Source organism: Neoarius graeffei, chromosome 12 (assembly GCF_027579695.1).
Source record: "Neoarius graeffei isolate fNeoGra1 chromosome 12, fNeoGra1.pri, whole genome shotgun sequence".
Taxonomy (NCBI): Eukaryota; Metazoa; Chordata; class Actinopteri; order Siluriformes; family Ariidae; genus Neoarius; species Neoarius graeffei.
In genome coordinates this window covers 61,275,737-61,293,804 of record NC_083580.1, presented here as the reverse complement: position 1 = coordinate 61,293,804, position 18,068 = coordinate 61,275,737, and the positions used below count along the sequence as shown (strand labels likewise).

General features: G+C 44.3%; 1 protein-coding gene across 6 annotated transcripts in view; it reads left to right on the top strand.

Moving 5' to 3' along the window:
• The window catches only part of arhgap32b (Rho GTPase activating protein 32b), a 255,649-nt gene that overhangs the window by 90,705 nt on the left and 146,876 nt on the right, over nucleotides 1–18,068 (top strand). For all 6 annotated transcript variants that reach the window (XM_060936152.1, XM_060936151.1, XM_060936147.1 and 3 more), the window contains exons 4-6: nucleotides 10,088–10,180; nucleotides 10,370–10,492; nucleotides 10,669–10,746. In XM_060936152.1, coding sequence (XP_060792135.1) covers nucleotides 10,088–10,180; nucleotides 10,370–10,492; nucleotides 10,669–10,746 — 294 coding nt within the window. The remainder of the gene's footprint in view (nucleotides 1–10,087; nucleotides 10,181–10,369; nucleotides 10,493–10,668; nucleotides 10,747–18,068) is intronic.

The following is an 18,068-nucleotide window of genomic DNA, read 5'->3' as shown; positions in this document are numbered from 1 at the left end:
AGAAGCACAGTCACTCGGGAGGAGCTCGGAGTAGAGCCGCTGCTCCTCCACATCGAGAAGAACCAGCTGAGGTGGCTCGGGCATCTTTTTCAGATGCCTCCTGGACGCCTCCCTGGGGAGGTGTTCCAGGCATGTCCCCCCGGGAGGAGGCCCCGGGGAAGACCCAGGACACGCTGGAGGGACTATGTCTCTCGGCTGGCCTGGGAACGCCTCGGTGTTCTTCCCGAGGAGCTGGCCGAGGTGTCTGGGGAAAGGGAAGTTTGGGCTTCCATGCTTAGACTGCTGCCTCCGCGACCCGGTCCCGGATAAGCGGAAGAAGACGAGACGAGAAATCTAGGAATGCATTTCTGACAGCTATTTTGTCACTGCTATAGCAAGTTATGAGTGTTTGAAATATGCTATGGAATATATCAGTCCATATGTCAAAGCAATGGCCATAAACGAGATTCGTTGAGACCTGTGCGAGACATCGTAGGACGGAAGTAAAACGTACAGCGGAAATCAAAGTGACCGACATCTGCCAATGTCATCAAAAGACGCGCGCACCCTCTTTCGAATGCTGATGTAATCAAGCTGGAACTTTTGTTTGTTTTGATAGCAATCAGGAAAGTTTGAAAAAAGTAGGCAGTAATTGTCATTTAAACTCGTTTTTGTGCAATATTTCATTCGGAAAACAGTTTTCAAAATGGCGGCACTGACACCTGGCTGACATGTCACGTTTCGAAGTCTCGCGAAGATCGAGCGGATAAGCGACGCCTGCCGTAGACCAAACGAACTAAATTCAACATGGCTAAAAACCGAATAGGCCGATAAGTATAATATTTAATTGCAATTAGTTGCCAATTGTTGTTGCCATCCATCAGTCGTGTCGACTGTGGTATCGCACTTTGGGTGGTACAACGTCGGCTGTGGCTGTAGAGGCCGATTCTCGAGGTACAGTCTTGCCCACAGCTTGGTGTAGGGTTGACGAGCTGCTTTTCGGAGTTGGGTCCTAAACTACGTACACCCAATGCAGTTGGCAGGCCGTGGCGGGGCAACACCTTATTGGCTGGGGGCTCCCACCGTCAGAAGAAGCCCCTGGCGTCCAGATCTTCGCCAGTGAGCACACGACTTATCACCGGTATACTGCTCCTTCCCGTGTTGTTGTCATTGCAAGGTGCTTGCAATGTTGAAGTTTCCTCTCCAAAGCATGAGGCCAGGGTGTTACCCAGGCAGCATGTCCCCCCTCTCCGCATCGCTGGAGTGATCCGATGGAGAAGCAAGGGCTAGTACAATCAGCTCCAGGTCAGCCGCAGGAGTTGCCAGCACAAAGTTGAGAACGGCGTTGAGCTGCCTTAGGGACTCCGGCTCTGGATTTTTCCTCGGGGTTTACTCCCGAAGTCTCTCCCAACAGGATTGACCCACTAGACCATGGCGGTTTTGATTTCGGAGTACCCTTCTCCTAGCCTTTGCAAAGGCAAAGGCTAGTTGCCAATACGAGTCACGATATAAGGTTACTAAAACCAAAAATGTAATTGAATAACACGTTAATTAAGAAATAAAGCAAGTTTAAAAATGACTTCTGTTCTCCTTTAAAGGATTTAATTAAAAAAAAGTCAGGAGATTCAGTTCAGTGGATTTACAGTGTAGATATTAGGATGATTTTTGAATGTCACATTCCAGCACGCAGGGTGGTGTCAGGGTGTGAATCGTTAGATTGTGGACCCCGAAGCCTCGTTTTAAAGCGTTCGTTACAAATATACTGTATATGAAGTACTAGATCCACCACATATGTCAGCCCTGCGATGACCTGGCAACTTGTCCAGGGTGTATCCTGCCTCTCGTACATAGTCAGCTGGGATGGGCTCCAGCTTGCCTGCGACCCTGTAGAACAGGATAAGCAGCTACAGATAATGGATGGATGGATCCACTACAAATATTAAATATGGAATTTTGGACACATTTTGTCATCAGCAGTTTCAGCTTGAGCTATGTGGTGGAAGGGACAGAGACATCAGACACTTTTTCAGTTTGAATTGTTCTAACCAGCTGAAACACCAAGCAAGAACAATGCTACACCACAGAAACAAGTTAAGAGCAAAAAGTTCACCATGCGTTCATACTAGCAAGCAATAAATCAGTAAAGGGACTGTTCATTTTCTGTGTAAGTGCTGAACTGTACTAGCCTGGGCCCACCCATCCTAAGTGTGACGCAACACGAGGGCCTGTTGCGAGCTTAGTCTGGCAAGGCAAGCTATCTCCAGCTCTTCCAAGCTCCAAAAAAATCGGGAGCCAATCAACTTTGAGCATCTCCAACGGCCCTGGCTAGAGGCGTGTTCAAGGCAGTGACGTAGTAGAACTGCGACCGGAAGCCATAGATTGTTTACAGATTCTATGCCGGAAGCGCTTCATTCACTAGAAACATTACGAACATGGAGCAGCGGCAAGCCTTTGACACAGCGGTAGATGCTGTATTGAAAGCATTCAACGGGAAGTTCTCATTGAAAACGGAGCAAAGAGCAGCCCTGGAGGTATTTATCTTCTTCCTGTTACTCAAGCAGTTTCCGTCGCGTCACATACGTCAGAGGAAAGAGTGATGTGATTGGTTTAAGCTTCGTCACAGCCTTTTCTGGCTTCGACCAGTAGCAAACTGAGGCATTTCAGGGAGGCGGGTCAACCACGCCTTTGGGAAACGGTTGGGCTTAATATCTTTGCCAGACCAAATGCTCGCAGAGCTTTGAAGTCGCGTTAGCCAGGCTAGCACTGTACAGAGCTGCGATTCCTGTGACAGCAACAAGCAGCATTTGAATCACTATTTTCTAAATTCCATGCAGATTACTTAAGACTCCCCAAAGCAGCACACCTAAAAGACCCTTAACCCTCAACTTCTCGGTTGTATCTGAATTGAAAGTCACTTTGGATAAAAACTGATTTGGATAAATGACTTTTTTAATCATTTTCTCGAAAGGAAATTCAACAAACCAAACCAATGGTGCAGATTTTCCCATGAACATTTTGTTCTCACAATTTCGGTTCCTACCTGTGTTTTTCTTATTCAGTAGCGTTTGCCTTGGAAAAATTTAAACGATTGCCTTGTAGCTGTGATTACATTCTTACTATACTTTTGAACATACCGTGAGTTGGCCTAGTGGTTAGCGCGTCTGCCTCTTGATCGGGAGATCGCGAGTTCTACTCATGGTCGGGTCATACCAAAGACCATCATAAAAACGGTACCTGCTGCCGTCTGGCAAGGCACGCTGCAATGCAGATGTGAGTAGGGAGTCAAACTCTCGCAGTTACCAGAGGACTAGCCCCCACTGTAACCCTAGCTATGTAATAGGCGAGAGTCCGAGGGCTACGGAAACTGAGATCGGCGCCACATGGCGTGGGAACGACTTTGATTTGATACTTCTGAACACCATTAAACAAATGCAAGTAGGGGCTGTTACATTACATTAATGCCATTTAGCAGACGCTCTTTTCCAGAGCAAAGTACGACATACCCAGAGCAGCCTGGGGAGCAGTTGGGGGTTAGGTGCCTTGCTGAAGGGCACTTCAGCCATTCCTGCTGGTCCAGAGAATCAAACCAGCAACCTTTTGGTCCCAGAGCTGCTTCTCTAACCATTAGGCCATAGCTTCCCCACTGTATAATGAAATATTTATGATGTGTTTAATGATTCTGGTGTTAGTTCACAGCAGGACATTGCTAGCACAGGTACAATGCTGTTTAATAGGTGAAAAAATCAACACAAGTGGTAACTGTCAGGTTTGGTTGTTAGTTCTTGAAAACAAAAGACCTTTTCTCTGTCATCATTTTGTAGTAGAAATTGATGTCATATTCTCGAGAAATCTAACGTAGAAGCAGTGGAACCAACAAATATTCATCTCAATTTCCAGAACGCGATGCATCTACAGTATAGGATGTGGTTGCACTGAGTTATGACACCGAATCAGCTTGGCTAGGTAGCTATCTACAAGATGACGAGCACAGTGGCATCGAAGACTGTATTAACATTTTGGAAGCTGATCCGTTTGAGCAGATGAGAATGTACAGATTAGAGAGCTGGACTTAGAAAAAGACTAAAGCGCTGCTGCATCAGCCTCAGGTATAGGTGAAGCTAAATCCCACTAGCACCACTATAATCAGGTGTATTATAGAACACTGTCTCCTCCTGTGTCAGAATGTACACTCACATGACTTAGTTCTCTCCAAAATTCCCAGTTCTGAGTGGCTTGTTTAGAGTGTCAGGTTTGAGCTCTGACCAGTTGTAGATGGTATCATGCCACATTTTTCGTTGGGCTCCTCTGCTTCCATAGTCATGTGGTTTTATGAGCCTACTCTTCCGTGCTGGCTCAAGGCAACTTGGAAGAGTTGGAAAGAATTTATACAGTCAAGTTTAAAGAAGGTCTTTCCTCCTCCATGAAGTGGGGTATCCCGTGCCAGATACCAACTTGGAATTTATACCCTTGTGTCATTGTTTGTGCTGCTCACGCTAGATTAGCTGCAGACTAATGCTAACGATCCTAATCTGGCCGTGATGAGAATGACTAGCCCCTGCCGTATGCCAACCCAGTATTTCATGGTCTCAGGGAGGGCTAACCGGTACTACACCTTGCTCAAAGGTGACCTGGAGGTAGCTGTGGCAGAGGGTAACCTCATTATCCCACGTCGAAACTCTATAACTGGATGAAATTTAACGTCATACCCAGGGCTCCTTTTTTGTAGTGCAACCTTAAGATGAAAAAAAATTAATTAGTTAATTTAAAAAAAAACAAAACCTTGTCATGTTGGAGTAACTGGTATCATTAAAACTCCTTACCCTCAGGCCAGGTTAAGCAAGCTGCTTATCCTGATCTACAGAGTTGCAGGCAAGCTGAAGCCTATCCCAGCTGACTATGGGTGCGAGGCGGGGTACACCCTGGACAAGTCGCCAGGTTATTGCAGGGCTGACACAGAGACAAACAACCATTCACACTCACACCTACGGTCAATTTAGAGCCACCAGTTAACCTAACCTGCATGTCTTTGGGGGAAAGCGGAGCACCCGGAGGAGTGATACGGGGAGAACATGCAAACTCCACACAGAAAAGGCCCTCATCGGCCGCTGGGCTCGAACCCAGGACCTACTTGCTGTGAAGCGACAGTGCTAACCACTACACCACCGTGCTGCCCATAATAAGCAATCTTTAGTCCTTATTTGTTAGACAGGTGCTGGAAGTCTTGCCAGTTTGGAAGCCATCAATGAATTTTAGCAACAGACTACCCAGGCTTCGAAACTAAAGATTGTTTTTTTTTTTTTTTTATTCTTGCTCTGACCTTTGTTTGGACTGGGTTTTGTTGGGTGGTGCCAGATAGTTGGAGCCAGTGTGACATTTGGGTGGAAACTGGAAAGAGGTTCTGCTGGCATAGATCCCATCAGTACTGTATGAGTCATTGCTGAACTCGGAAGGATTTGATTCCCCATTCCTCTTTTTATCTTGACCCAGTGGTCTCCTGGTTGCATCATTGCTTGTTCACCTCTCTCTAGCAAAGTCTCCTATGGCACAACAGCTATTAACCAGAGAGCTTGAGGGCTCACGTGTGCTTTTGTCAGAGACATGATGCCAGCTACTGTAGTTCAAGTTACTTCTTATGCAGTGTCATAGGAAAGCTGAATATACTTGGAGGAAGCAGGAAGGATGACCTTCTCAATAATGTTCTCCCGGAATCCCAGTAATGGATAGCTGTGAACATGTTGAAATTGATCTCCATCTGTTTTTGGCTTTCCATCCTTAACGAGGAAACCTTCACCCTGAAGCACATTAAATATGTTTATATTGTAATATTTGTGATGTGTTCAGTGTTTCTGGTGCAAATTTGTTGGTTGGTGCAAATTGGACAGTGGTGGCTCAACAGTTAAAGGGTGTCGGTTACTGATAGGAATGTCTTGAGCAGGACCCTTCATTCTATCTGCTCCAGGGGCACTCTATCATCGCTGACCCTGTGCTCTGACCCCAAATTCCTAACGAGCTGGGGTATGTGAGGAAATACTTTCACTGTACTGTAACGTATATGCGACGGATAAAGTCGTCGTTTTCCTTTGAGAAGTCAGCAGTTGTCTTTCACACTGTTGTCACAGGGGGATATCGCTAGTACCATTACAATGGTGTTAATAGAAGAAAAATGTCAACAATCTCAAAGACAAGTGATAACGTTTAGGTTTCGCTCCTAAAAACAAAAGAGCAAGATATTCTTTTCTCGGAAACCATTTTGTAGCATGCTATTGAGAAAACCAGTATAGAAAGAGTGGCGACTGCAAACACTGGACTCGAAGATACATAATGCAACGTAGCCATAAGACAGTCGCGGTGAGTCTCATCTCATTATCTGTAGCCGCTTTATCCTGTTCTACAGGGTCGCAGGCAAGCTGGAGCCTATCCCAGCTGACTACGGGCGAAAGGCGGGGTACACCCTGGACAAGTCGCCAGGTCATCACAGGGCTGACACATAGACACAGACAACCATTCACACTCACATTCACACCTACGGTCAATTTAGAGTCACCAGTTAACCTAACCTGCATGTCTTTGGACTGTGGGGGAAACCGGAGCACCCGGAGGAAACCCACACGGACACGGGGAGAACATGCAAACTCCGCACAGAAAAGCCCTCGCCGTCCACGGGGCTCGAACCCGGACCTTCTTGCTGTGAGGCGACAGCGCTAACCACTACACCACCGTGCCGCCCAGTCGCGGTGAGTTACAGCGAAAAATCCTCTCATTTAGTTAGCAATCGATGACATGATTAGCATGAAAACTGAAAAGTGTCTTTGATACAGATGCAGGTTTATTAGACATTTGTGGCCATGAATCTTGTTACGGAGTTATAATTTAGGACCTAACACAGATTTCCGCATACAGTGAGCCCTGAACAACCTTTCGAGTTTTCAGGAGTCCTACAGACGTGTGCACGCCTTAAAGTCTTATTTTTGAGGAAAGCTTTTATCACGTAGTGCCGTGGCAGTTAATACATAAGCTGTTTATTAGTCAGAAAGAATTGTGTGCTGCGTTGAAGATGAAAAGCTCCACCACACCACCCTTTGCCATATGACTCAATGTGAGAGCAATGTGGAATAATAATTGTACCAAATTTATCATTCAGAGTGCAGCTGCGGCTTTTAGGGCCACCGTTATGCTGAAGTAAAAGCAGTCATTCCAACTCCTATTCCAATCTCTCTCTCTCTCTCTCTCTCTCTCTCTCTCTCTCTCACAACATGCATAAACGCTCACAAAACACCAACACACTGTTAAAACCCAAATAAACACGTCGAGCTAACATGCCATTTTGTTTTTCAAAGGATAAACAGGAAGTGGGAAACAAAGTGTGGTTTGTAGTTACATTGCCAGTCTGCAAACCTCTCACTAAACACAGAGGATCATACTCTGCATGTAACTTGTCAGTGAAAGAGTGCATCAGTCCCACTTTTCATGCCTCCACCAATGAGTGGGGGGAGATGTGATGTTTTTGGGTTGTCTGTCAGGCTGTCCATTAATCCGAGATATTCATTACCGTGTGAGTTTACATTACATTACAGGCATTTAGCAGATGCTCTTATCCAGAGCAGCCCGAGGTGCTTTAGCTGCTTTGCTCAAGGGCACTTCAGCTATTCCTGCTGGTCCAGGGAATCAAGCCGGCGACGTTTTGGTCCCAAAGCTCCTTCTCTAACCATGAGGCCATGGCTTCCCCTTAGCCACCTTGCTATTGAGTTAATAATTTTGGATTTATATGGAATTAACATCGAAACCAGCAGATGTTTGGAATTGATCCAAGGTCAAGGTCAAATGTCTGAAATTGTTTTGCAATAGCTTCTTTCATGTTTAAGAGTAAATTTTAAGGGTGTTTCTGGTATACTAATTAGCAACAAGAAGGACTAAACTTGGTGGTGGTGGTGGTGAAGGTATCCCCATCAACGTTGTTGGTGTCAAGTTCAGCTTGTTCCATTTTTGATAAGATGTAGATAACAGAATGCATTACTCCCAACAGAAAAATAGTAATAAATGCAAGGCGTTACAAAAGGAATATTAGAATTTTAATAAAATGGCATTAGAACTTGTTTGCCTTCCCCATTTTACCTGAAGGGCATACAAACAAACATCCATCCATCCATCCATCCATCCATCCATCCATCATCTGTAGCTGCTTATCCTGTTCTACAGGGTCGCAAGAGCCTATCCCAACTGACTATGGGCGAGAGGCGGGGTACACCCTGGACAAGTCTCCAGGTCATCACAGGGCTGACACATGGACACAAACAACCATTCACACTCACATTCACAATTTAGAGCCACCAATTAGCCTCACCTGCACGTCTTTGGACTGTGGGGGAAACCGGAGCACCCGGAGGAAACCCACGCGGACACACAGAAAGGCCCTCGTCGGCCACTGGGCTCGAACCCAGGACCTTCTTTCTGTGAGGCGACAGTGCTAACCACTACACCACCGTGCCGCCTGGGTATACAAACATTTGTGGCAGATCACAGAATCCAGGGACACATGTTGGCCCGGGGGCATTTTGAGTTATTGACAGATTCAGAAAGTACAGTTTCTAAGCTTTCCAATGATGCCTTCCATGTGGAGATCTGACAATATTTGAAGAATGTGTGGCCTTTTGAAAGTGTATACCTCTTAAAACAGAAAAGGGAGAAAATCGCCCTCAAAGTTTTCCATCTCAGCTACTCTGGGTGCAGGGCGGGCACATAATGGTGCTCATTTGCATGACATTAAGGAAAGCCCTACCCCCTACGAGCTAACACGATACTACTTTCATGTAAACAAAGATCACCACGTCAATTTTCCTTCCATGCAAAGTATGCCCCAAACAATTATGAAGTAAAAAAATAAGTCCTAAAGTATACTTTAACGTTTTGTGGTTGAAAAATTACTCACACTGTAAGAAAGAAAGATAGCACGATGATGACACAACTAACACAACACTAGTTTCATGTAAAGCCTCGGTCACAACCGGCCGTACGTGCTCCTACAGCCGGTCTACACGCAAAAAACGCAAGAAACGCACGGAGGGCACGCATGAAACGCACGAGAGCGCGCGTGTGACGTGCTGATTTTCGAGCCGCAGACCGGCCGCAGGGGTTCGTTGTCATGTCAAACAAACTCTACGGGCGCTTACGTTTTTTTCAGGTTGCAAGACAAACTTACGGCCAACGCGTGTCTTTCTCCATGAACAAAAAAAACCGCAGCGATTTGGGAAACGCCAAAAATCACACGGCCAAAAAATCGTACGTCCGGTTCTGACCTAGGCTTAACCAAACCACAACACTCTCCGTTACATGCAAAAATAACCACACAGCCTTAGATTAATAAACTTACTCCATCAGAAAGAGAAACGGCACACACCAATACCTCCGATGGAAAGTAGTCCTAGAACGGTCCGTGTATCATCCAATCATTTAAGTATTCCATTCAATCTGGAAAACGAGGTTGCGTTTTTTTTTTGCTAGAAATGGTGATCTCCGATGTAAATACCGAGTGTCTGTTTGCTTCGTGGTGTGTGTCACCACCTCTGCGCTCTGTTTTTAGTAACTCATTCCATAGTGAAATTACACACCTGTATGCAGTTAAGTAGCCATGCGCTCAACTCTGATCATACAGCTGATTCGCGGAAAAAAACAAACAAAAGACTTAAATCATCATGTGAATGGCCCATATGGTAATTTACCCACACCCCCCAGCAGGCTACAGTCCTGACAAAAATGAGACAATTTGCAACAAAAAATGTATGCTTTTCCAACAAAACGATCTATTATCTGAAATACTGATTGCATTCTTCAAGATCTCAACTTGCACATGATGGGAAAAAACAAAAATCACAAATTTCGGAAAAAAAAATGCTTCTTTTGCGATTATCTTGGATTCGTTTCGGCCGACATGTGTCCCTGGATTCGGTGAGGGGTCACATTTGCACTTAAATTGGTAATAGTGTGCAGATCAAAATGTGAGGTTTTTTTTCCCCTGATATCGAAGTGTTTTTGTACACGTACATAATGAATATTAATCTAGGCGAGTGAAGTTGTTCTTTTTATGTGTTTTTTTTTTTTCTCTCCCAAACAGGCAGTTTCCCAGATGCTGATGGCTTACCTTTCCCGTCTCTCAGCAATTGCTGATAACAAGATAAACTGTGGGCCAGTCCTTACGTGGATGGAGGTATGACCCTGACACTATCTCACTGCTCTGTTCATATCGGTGGAAGAGTTAGACCCTCTGCCCGTTGTTAAATTGGCACTATCAAGGAAAGCTTAAGGATTTATTAGCTTTCCGCTAAAGAGCTTTGAATACTGCAGCTTGGCCGACTTCCACATTTCCACTGAACTGACGTACCCTGTTTTCTGTCAGGTTGACAACAAAGGGAATCGTCTTCTAGTGCACGAAGAATCCTCCATCAACGTCCCAGCTATCGCAGCTGCCCATGTCATTAAGCGCTACATCGCTCAGGCGGCTGATGAGCTGTCATTCGAGGTGAACGTGGTGACACTATGACTGCAGGCTTATTCAAATGTAGTGACACTGAAATGAAAACCTGTCTAAAGATATGATCGCACAGACCAATCTGTAATCCCTTGATGGCTATCGTAATGTCTTGTAACGGGGTAGAGCGCTGATACTGACATAAATGGCTCGTTTGTCTCTTTCAGGTTGGAGACATTGTATCAGTGATTGACATGCCTCCTAAAGAGGACACCACATGGTGGAGAGGGAAACATGGGTTCCAGGTATGTTCTATACAGATACAGTTACACAAATGTGATGTCATGAGTACAAGATTTTCCCAATCTCATCCTGCTAACACCTGATTGGAGTATTCATCCAGGAGTGTTCTGGTGTATGAGCAGATCTCAGTGTTAATTATTGATGATTGTGTGTCATTTGTTGATGATCTAATTTTCTAGAACAGGGGTTCTCAACCTTTTCTACTATAAAGCTCACCTATTCATACTTGTAATGAGTCGGGGCCCATTAAAAAAGATCCTCAATTATTTTGGTTCATCTATTCTATTAGAAGCTAATAATCTATTGTAAAGTGTATTAATGGGATGCAACATCACTCCCTGTTATAGATGGGAACCCAGGAATTACATAAATGCAATAAAAACAAACACTTTTGAATTGTAGGTATTGGATTTAAAACTGTCTGGATGTGCCAGAAGCCAAACCATGCATGCAGGGCATTCTCAGTCAAAAGGGATTAATGATCCAAAAGTGGAGTCTGGTCTATTAACACAAGAACTTCTTGCCATGTTTGTGTACAGCAAGCAAGCAAGTTATTAAAACCAAGAAGTGCACTCAAAAGAAGTGGATATAGAAACCACTCAATGGGACGTGTTAACAAAGAAGGATTTTTCCTAAGAGTTGGAAAATTATCCATCCGTTGATTTCCCCGACATTTCAAACTACCTGGTGCCGCAGACATCATTCTACACGGACAAACAGATGAAAACCTGGAAGAGCATGGAGGAGAACAACTTTTTGTATTTGTCTGGGTTAAAGATCCGAGGATCAGGACACTACAAGATAAACGGCAGTAGACGGATCTAAGTGCAGGAAGAGTGTTTATTAGCAGGCGTGATATTTACAAAAGCAAAACAGAAAGCAGAATCATAAAGCAGAGTATTTAAACAGCATTATAAACATGGCTAGAAACAAACGTGACCGTGATGATGATAATACTTCGCAAAGCCTCCGTGAAAACAGCGTCCTTATCTGCGCGTGCTGATTGCGCTCAAATCAGTATCAGGTGTTTCCCATAACGACCGGGTCCCAAGAGTGTGCACAACATGGTCCGTGAGCGTGCGCGGCTGCTCGAGCTGCACCACACCCAAGTGCGCAAAGGCGTGATAGGCAAGTGTTCACCTTCTGTGTGACCACAACTTTTAGCTCACGTGTACATCACCACGCATCACCACCAAAATGCCTCATTTTCATTGATAACCCATTGCAAAGCATCGCGAGCTGTTGTGTGACCGTAGCTCAATGAGGCGGATGTGACCGTTGAGTGGTATATCAGATATATTCTATTCAGCGAGCATGATATTGAACAAGTCGAAGACTGATATCCCACGAAAAAAAGCCAGCTATTATTATTATTATTATACATAGACATTCCTGGGCGGCACGGTGGTGTAGTGGTTAGCGCTGTCGCCTCACAGCAAGAAGGTCCGGGTTTGAGCCCCGTGACCGGCGAGGGCCTTTCTGTGCAGAGTTTGCATGTTCTCCCCGTGTCCGTGTGGGTTTCCTCCGGGTGCTCCGGTTTCCCCCACAGTCCAAAGACATGCAGGTTAGGTTAACTGGTGACTCTAAATTGACCGTAGGTGTGAATGTGAGTGTGAATGGTTGTCTGTGTCTATGTGTCAGCCCTGTGATGACCTGGCGACTTGTCCAGGGTGTACCCCGCCTTTCGCCCGTAGTCAGCTGGGATAGGCTCCAGCTTGCCTGCGCCCCTGTAGAACAGGATAAAGCGGCTAGAGATAATGAGATGAAATGAGACATTCCTTTCGGGTGTTCAACGCGTCTTTCTCTTTCAAAATTCTCTCAAAATCTTCTGTATTTAACGAAGCAGACCTGGCGGCCATGTTTGTTTACAAATTGTCACAGTCGCTAGAGCGGAAGGTTTATGTCTCCAACGTGTGACATCATGTTGTCTTGACAACCGTGCAATATCGTCAACCATATTCAACACTCATTCTCCACTGGGTAGAGTGATGAAATATACTTAGGATAAGCGATATGCTAACAATATTGCATGCTATCAAACCAAATGAATGAAACTCGCGAGAAGGGAATCGAACACGTTTTTATTCCATCGAGAATTGCAGTATTGTTAGACTCCAGTGCATGGGAGCGTTAAGAGCAAGTGGACATCCATTGAGATGTAAAGATAATAACAGTTGTACAGACATAATCTTTTAATTTGTGTTGGACCTGAAAGCTAAATAAATATGGAAGCAATTTTGTGCCAAAATGTTCATATAATACTTTTGAAATATCAAACGAAAACGACAAATCAAAATACAAAAAAAGAACAAAAAGTAAATTTTTTTAGACTGGCAAATAAATTATTCATGTAATCGTGCAAAATATCAGTCTATTACTCTTCAGAAACCTTTTATTTTTGTTCCGCGTCTTTCTCAGTTTTGTTTGACGTAATTTATTTTGGTTGCGATTCCAGCTTTCTTGTTTGCGCTCCCTGACTTTTTGCTTGCAGTTTTGACACAAACTTGACGTGTGGGTGGGCTGTCCAGGAATGCATTCCCATTGGGTAACTTGTGTTTGACTGACAGCTACGCTCAGCCACTCCCCCGGAGGCTGTTGCGGCCATTCCCTACTCAGATTTTGGCGGACTGTTTGACGAGTGACCGATCCATTGACGGTAAACAAGGATTGAGTGAACTTCAGTGGCTACTATGATATTGAATTTACACTTTGTTGAATTAATTCAATATCATAGTCGCCACTGAAGTCCACTCGATCCTTGTTTACCGTCAATGGATCGCTCACTCGTCAAACAGTCCGCCAGAATCCGAGTAGGGAGTGGCTGAGCGTAGCTGTCAGTCAAACACAAGTTAGCCAATGGGAATGCATTCCTGGACAGCCCACCCACACGGGAAGTTTGTGCCAAAACTGCAAGCAAAAAGTCAGGGAGCGCAAACGAGAAAGCTGGAATCGCAACCAAAATAAATCACGTCAAACAAAACTGAGAAAGACGTGGAACAAAAATAAAAGGTTTCTGAAGAGTAACAGACTGATATTTTGCATGATTACATGAATAATTTGTTTGCCAGTCTAAAAAAATTGACTTTTTGTTCTTTTTTTGTATTTTGATTTGTCGTTTTTGTTTGATATTTCAAAAGTATTGTATGAACATTTTGGCACAAAATTGATTCCATAAATAAAAGAACAGTCTGAAATTTTTGAATCTAGCAGTACTGAGTAAGAAAAACAGGCACATTACCTGACTGTGTAAGTGAGGTAAAGCATACTAAAATTGTCTGGAAAAAAATATGGTAAGTTATTAGTTTTCTTTCATCGCAAGAGATTTTTTTAATTGCTTAGGATTATACCGTTATATGGCAGCATGGTGGTGTAGTGGTGAGCGCTGTCGCCTCACAGCAAGAAGGTCCTGGGTTCGAGCCCAGCGGCCGACGAGGAGTTTGCATGTTCTCTCCACCTACAGTCCAAAGACATGCAGGTTAGGTTAATTGGTGGCTCTAAATTGACCGTGAGTGTGAATGGTTGTTTGTCTTTGTGTCAGCCCTGCGATGACCTGGCGACTTGTCCAGGGTGTACCCCGCCTTTCGCCCGTAGTCAGTTGGGATAGGCTCCAGCTTGCCTGCGACCCTGTACAGGATAAGCGGTTACAGATAATGGAGGGAGGGAGGGAGGGATGGATGGATGGATGGATATACCATTATACTCTACATTCTGGTGAAGTGGACAGTCCAATTTGGACAGCTCATGGGCCGTTAGTCAGCATCTGTCTGCACAGGATGAACCTCAAAGCTACACCAGCTGTCGCACACAGGATTTAAAGAAGTCACTCATGTATACAGATAACAGAGTGAGTGCTAAGAAGTAGGGTTATGCTAGGACTAACACAAGGATTACATAAAGGGCTTTCTTTTGGAGAAGGCTGGCACTGACGCTGTAAATGCAATGCATCATAATTATGCTTTAATTAATTCCTTCAACTGCAGTGAATAGAGTCATTACGTTACAGGCATTTAGCAGACACTCTTATTCAGAGCAATATACCCGGAGCAGCCTGGGGGGCAGTTGGGGAGTGGGTGCCTTGTTGAAGGGCACTTCAGCCATTCCTGCTGGTCTAGGGACTCGAACCGGCAACCTTTTTGTCCCAAAGCTGCCTCTCTAACCATTAGGCCATGACTTCCAGTCAGGAGAGGTTATAACTGGCAGCTAACTGTACAGTTTTGTTCATGTTTCAAACTTTGGCGCCTCCTAGTGCGTCCGTCCATCCATTATCTGTGTCCGCTTATCCTGTCCTACAGGGTTGCAGACAATGACTATGGGTGATGGTGGGTACACCCTGGACCTACGGTCAATTTAGAGCCACCAATTAGCCTTACCTGCATGTCTTTGGACTGTGGAGGAAACCCATGCGGACACTCGGAGCCTAATCTAGGGCGCGTAATACGCGATAATACGTGTTTTTTTATCTGTCTGTCGCACATCCACTTTTTGGGCGCGAGAGTGATATCGCGTAACTATTCATTTTGTCGCGCATTTATAAGTAGAGAGCGTGTAGTCACGTTTTACTGAATCTTGTGCGTATCAATTTGTCAGCACCAGCTAGCAAGCACTGCGGTAAATACAGCGTTGTTTACACACCAATCAGAAAATATCGGAAAGGACCGAAGTATTCCGAATGGTTTATTTAGCGGGTAAAACAGTTTTGTGAACTATTATATCATTGGTCACTGAACCAGAAGACAGTGTATCTCAACCAATCGTGTGAAGTGTTTTAAAAATACCCAAAAGCACATGGCATATCGTTCTGTCTCATCCAAACATAACATTCAGAGCCTCCAGGATTTCGCGATTTGCAACATCAATGCAAATTCAACCAATCCCTGCGAATTCAGGGCGGTGTTGCAATTCTATCCAATCACCGCAACTTTCCCGCAAATTTGACCAATCGTTGGCGTCGTCTTGCGGTGACGTCGACAAACTACCTTCCGCCTTACTTCCGTGTATACGTTCAAGAGAAGCAGCATGTGCGCAGTGTTGCCAGATTGGGCGGTTTTAAGTGCATTTTGGCGGGTTTTGAACATATTTAGGCTGGAAAACGTCAGCAGTATCTGGCAACATTGCATGAATAGGCTTAAATTCTGTTACTGAAAGTGTGTTATGTTTACAGTGAAGCACTGTGTGCACTTTATTTTTTTTTTACTTAAAAATTAATGGATGCCAACATTTTTGCCAAAATGGTATTTTATTTTCCATTGTTTAGGCAGCTTCAGCATCATACTGTGAGATTCTGTTCAAATTGTTTTTTTTCTTCTATGAAGCCTGAGCCATTTATTTTATTAGTTTATAATTATTGTTTAATTTAGTCTTCAGGAGAGACTGCCTGCACACAGTACTAGTATTAATAGTTTTTTTTTTTCTTACATGAAAGCTGAGGCATTTATATTATATTTTAAGGTAACTTCATGTTGTGCTGTGAGGTTCTCTGCACTTTAACTTTTGAACCAACAGGTGCATTTGGATAAGTAAAGCCTATTTTTCTGCATTTTTGTAGTCCTGGTAATCTTACACATTCTACATGATTGCTAGTTTTTTGTTTTTTTTTTAGTAATTTGTTTAATTTTTCTTGTTGAAAGTTCAATTTAGTATTATGTTAATGATATTCTAAAAGTAAAGATTAATAAAACTGTTCTGTTTATAGATGTACTCTTGAAAATATCTACCAATGTATTACTTATTTTTCTGTCCCCACTAACTGGAACAAATGAGGGATATTTTTACCCATGTTAATATTTTCTGTCCCCTGTTTCTACAACTAGTGAGGGATCTGTCCCCTATTTTCAAATTCCTAGATTAGGCTCTGACACTGGGAGAACATGCAAACTCCACACAGAAAGGCCCTCGCTGGGCTCGAACCCAGGACCTTCTTGCTGTGAGGCGACAGTGCTACTGTACTCCACCGGTGCCGCCCCTCCTAGTGTGTCTTTTATCTGAAAGTATCTAATGGCCCTTTTCCACTACCCTTTTTCAGCTCACTTCAGCCCGACACGGCTCGTGTTTCGACTACCTCAGAGCAGCACGACTTAGCTCGCTTCAGCCCTGCTTAGCCCCCAAAACTCGCACGGTTTTGGAGTGGGGCTGAAGCGAGCCAAACCGAGCTGAGTGAGGCTGGGGGCGTGAGCAGACACTCCCCTGTGCACTGATTGGTGAGGAGGAGTGTCCTCACATGCCCACACACGCCCCGCGAGCACGCTGGGATCTGTAAACACCGTAAACCCGGAAGAAGAAGAATTACGAATTACGAGAATTTCTGGAGCCTTATGCGCCTCGCCTCATCTATACGCTCTTGCCAGTATCTGTTGGCGTTGTCGGTGACAACAAGCCACAGCACCAAGACCAGCAACACTAACGACTCCATGTCCTCCATGTTTATTGTTTACTCTCCGGGTCGTGAGACTACCGCTTAAAAGATCACTGATGTCACTGTTTGCGCCGCTTAACGACATCACGTGACGACCACCCACTTTCGCTAACTCCACCCAATGTGTCCACCCACTTCCAGCCAGCACGGTTCAGCGCGGTGGTAGTCGAAATGCAACTCCAATAGCCCCACTCAGCCCAACTCAGCACGGCACGGCTCAGCCCGACTCAGCCGCGTTTGTAGTGGAAAAGCGGCATAATGCAGAAAGAGGTTCAGCATGTTGTTCTTGTCAGAACATGGAACGACAGCGAATCCGTCGTTTTTTTTTCTGACATATTTTGAATGAAAATGAAGACAGCGCTGTAATTCTTAGAGTGAATTAATTCTTCACTGCAGTCCTGATGTTATTAAATGGAGTCGGGCCCGGTTGATATGAAACTTTAGTCATCTGGACTGATTTTTATGGTGTAGTCGTAATGTTTCTAATGTTTAAAGCCCCTGATAACACTGTTTCAAATGTTTAAACAAATCTTTGTGGTATTAAAGAGCTCTAATTTAATAAGCATTTACAATTTGTATTTGCAAGAAATGTACAGTGGGAGATGAGTTAAAGCTGAAATGGTGGGTCTGTTATACTGTGGGGGCATTTATTTTTTTTTGATGGGTCTAGTTACAGATTCTTTTGGAGGAACGATGTTTCCTTCAGTGCAGTTCCAGAGATTTATACAATCGATGCCAAGATGCATTGAAGCTGCTTTGACGGCTTGCGTTGGCTCAGCACTTTATTGACACATTTTGTTTTGTTTTTTTCCCTTTGTCACTCATCTGTATCTCTCTAACTGTGATTAAATTACAAATACTGACAAATCTGTCTCCGCTGTAACATAAACTCATGTAAAGTGCTAGAAAAGT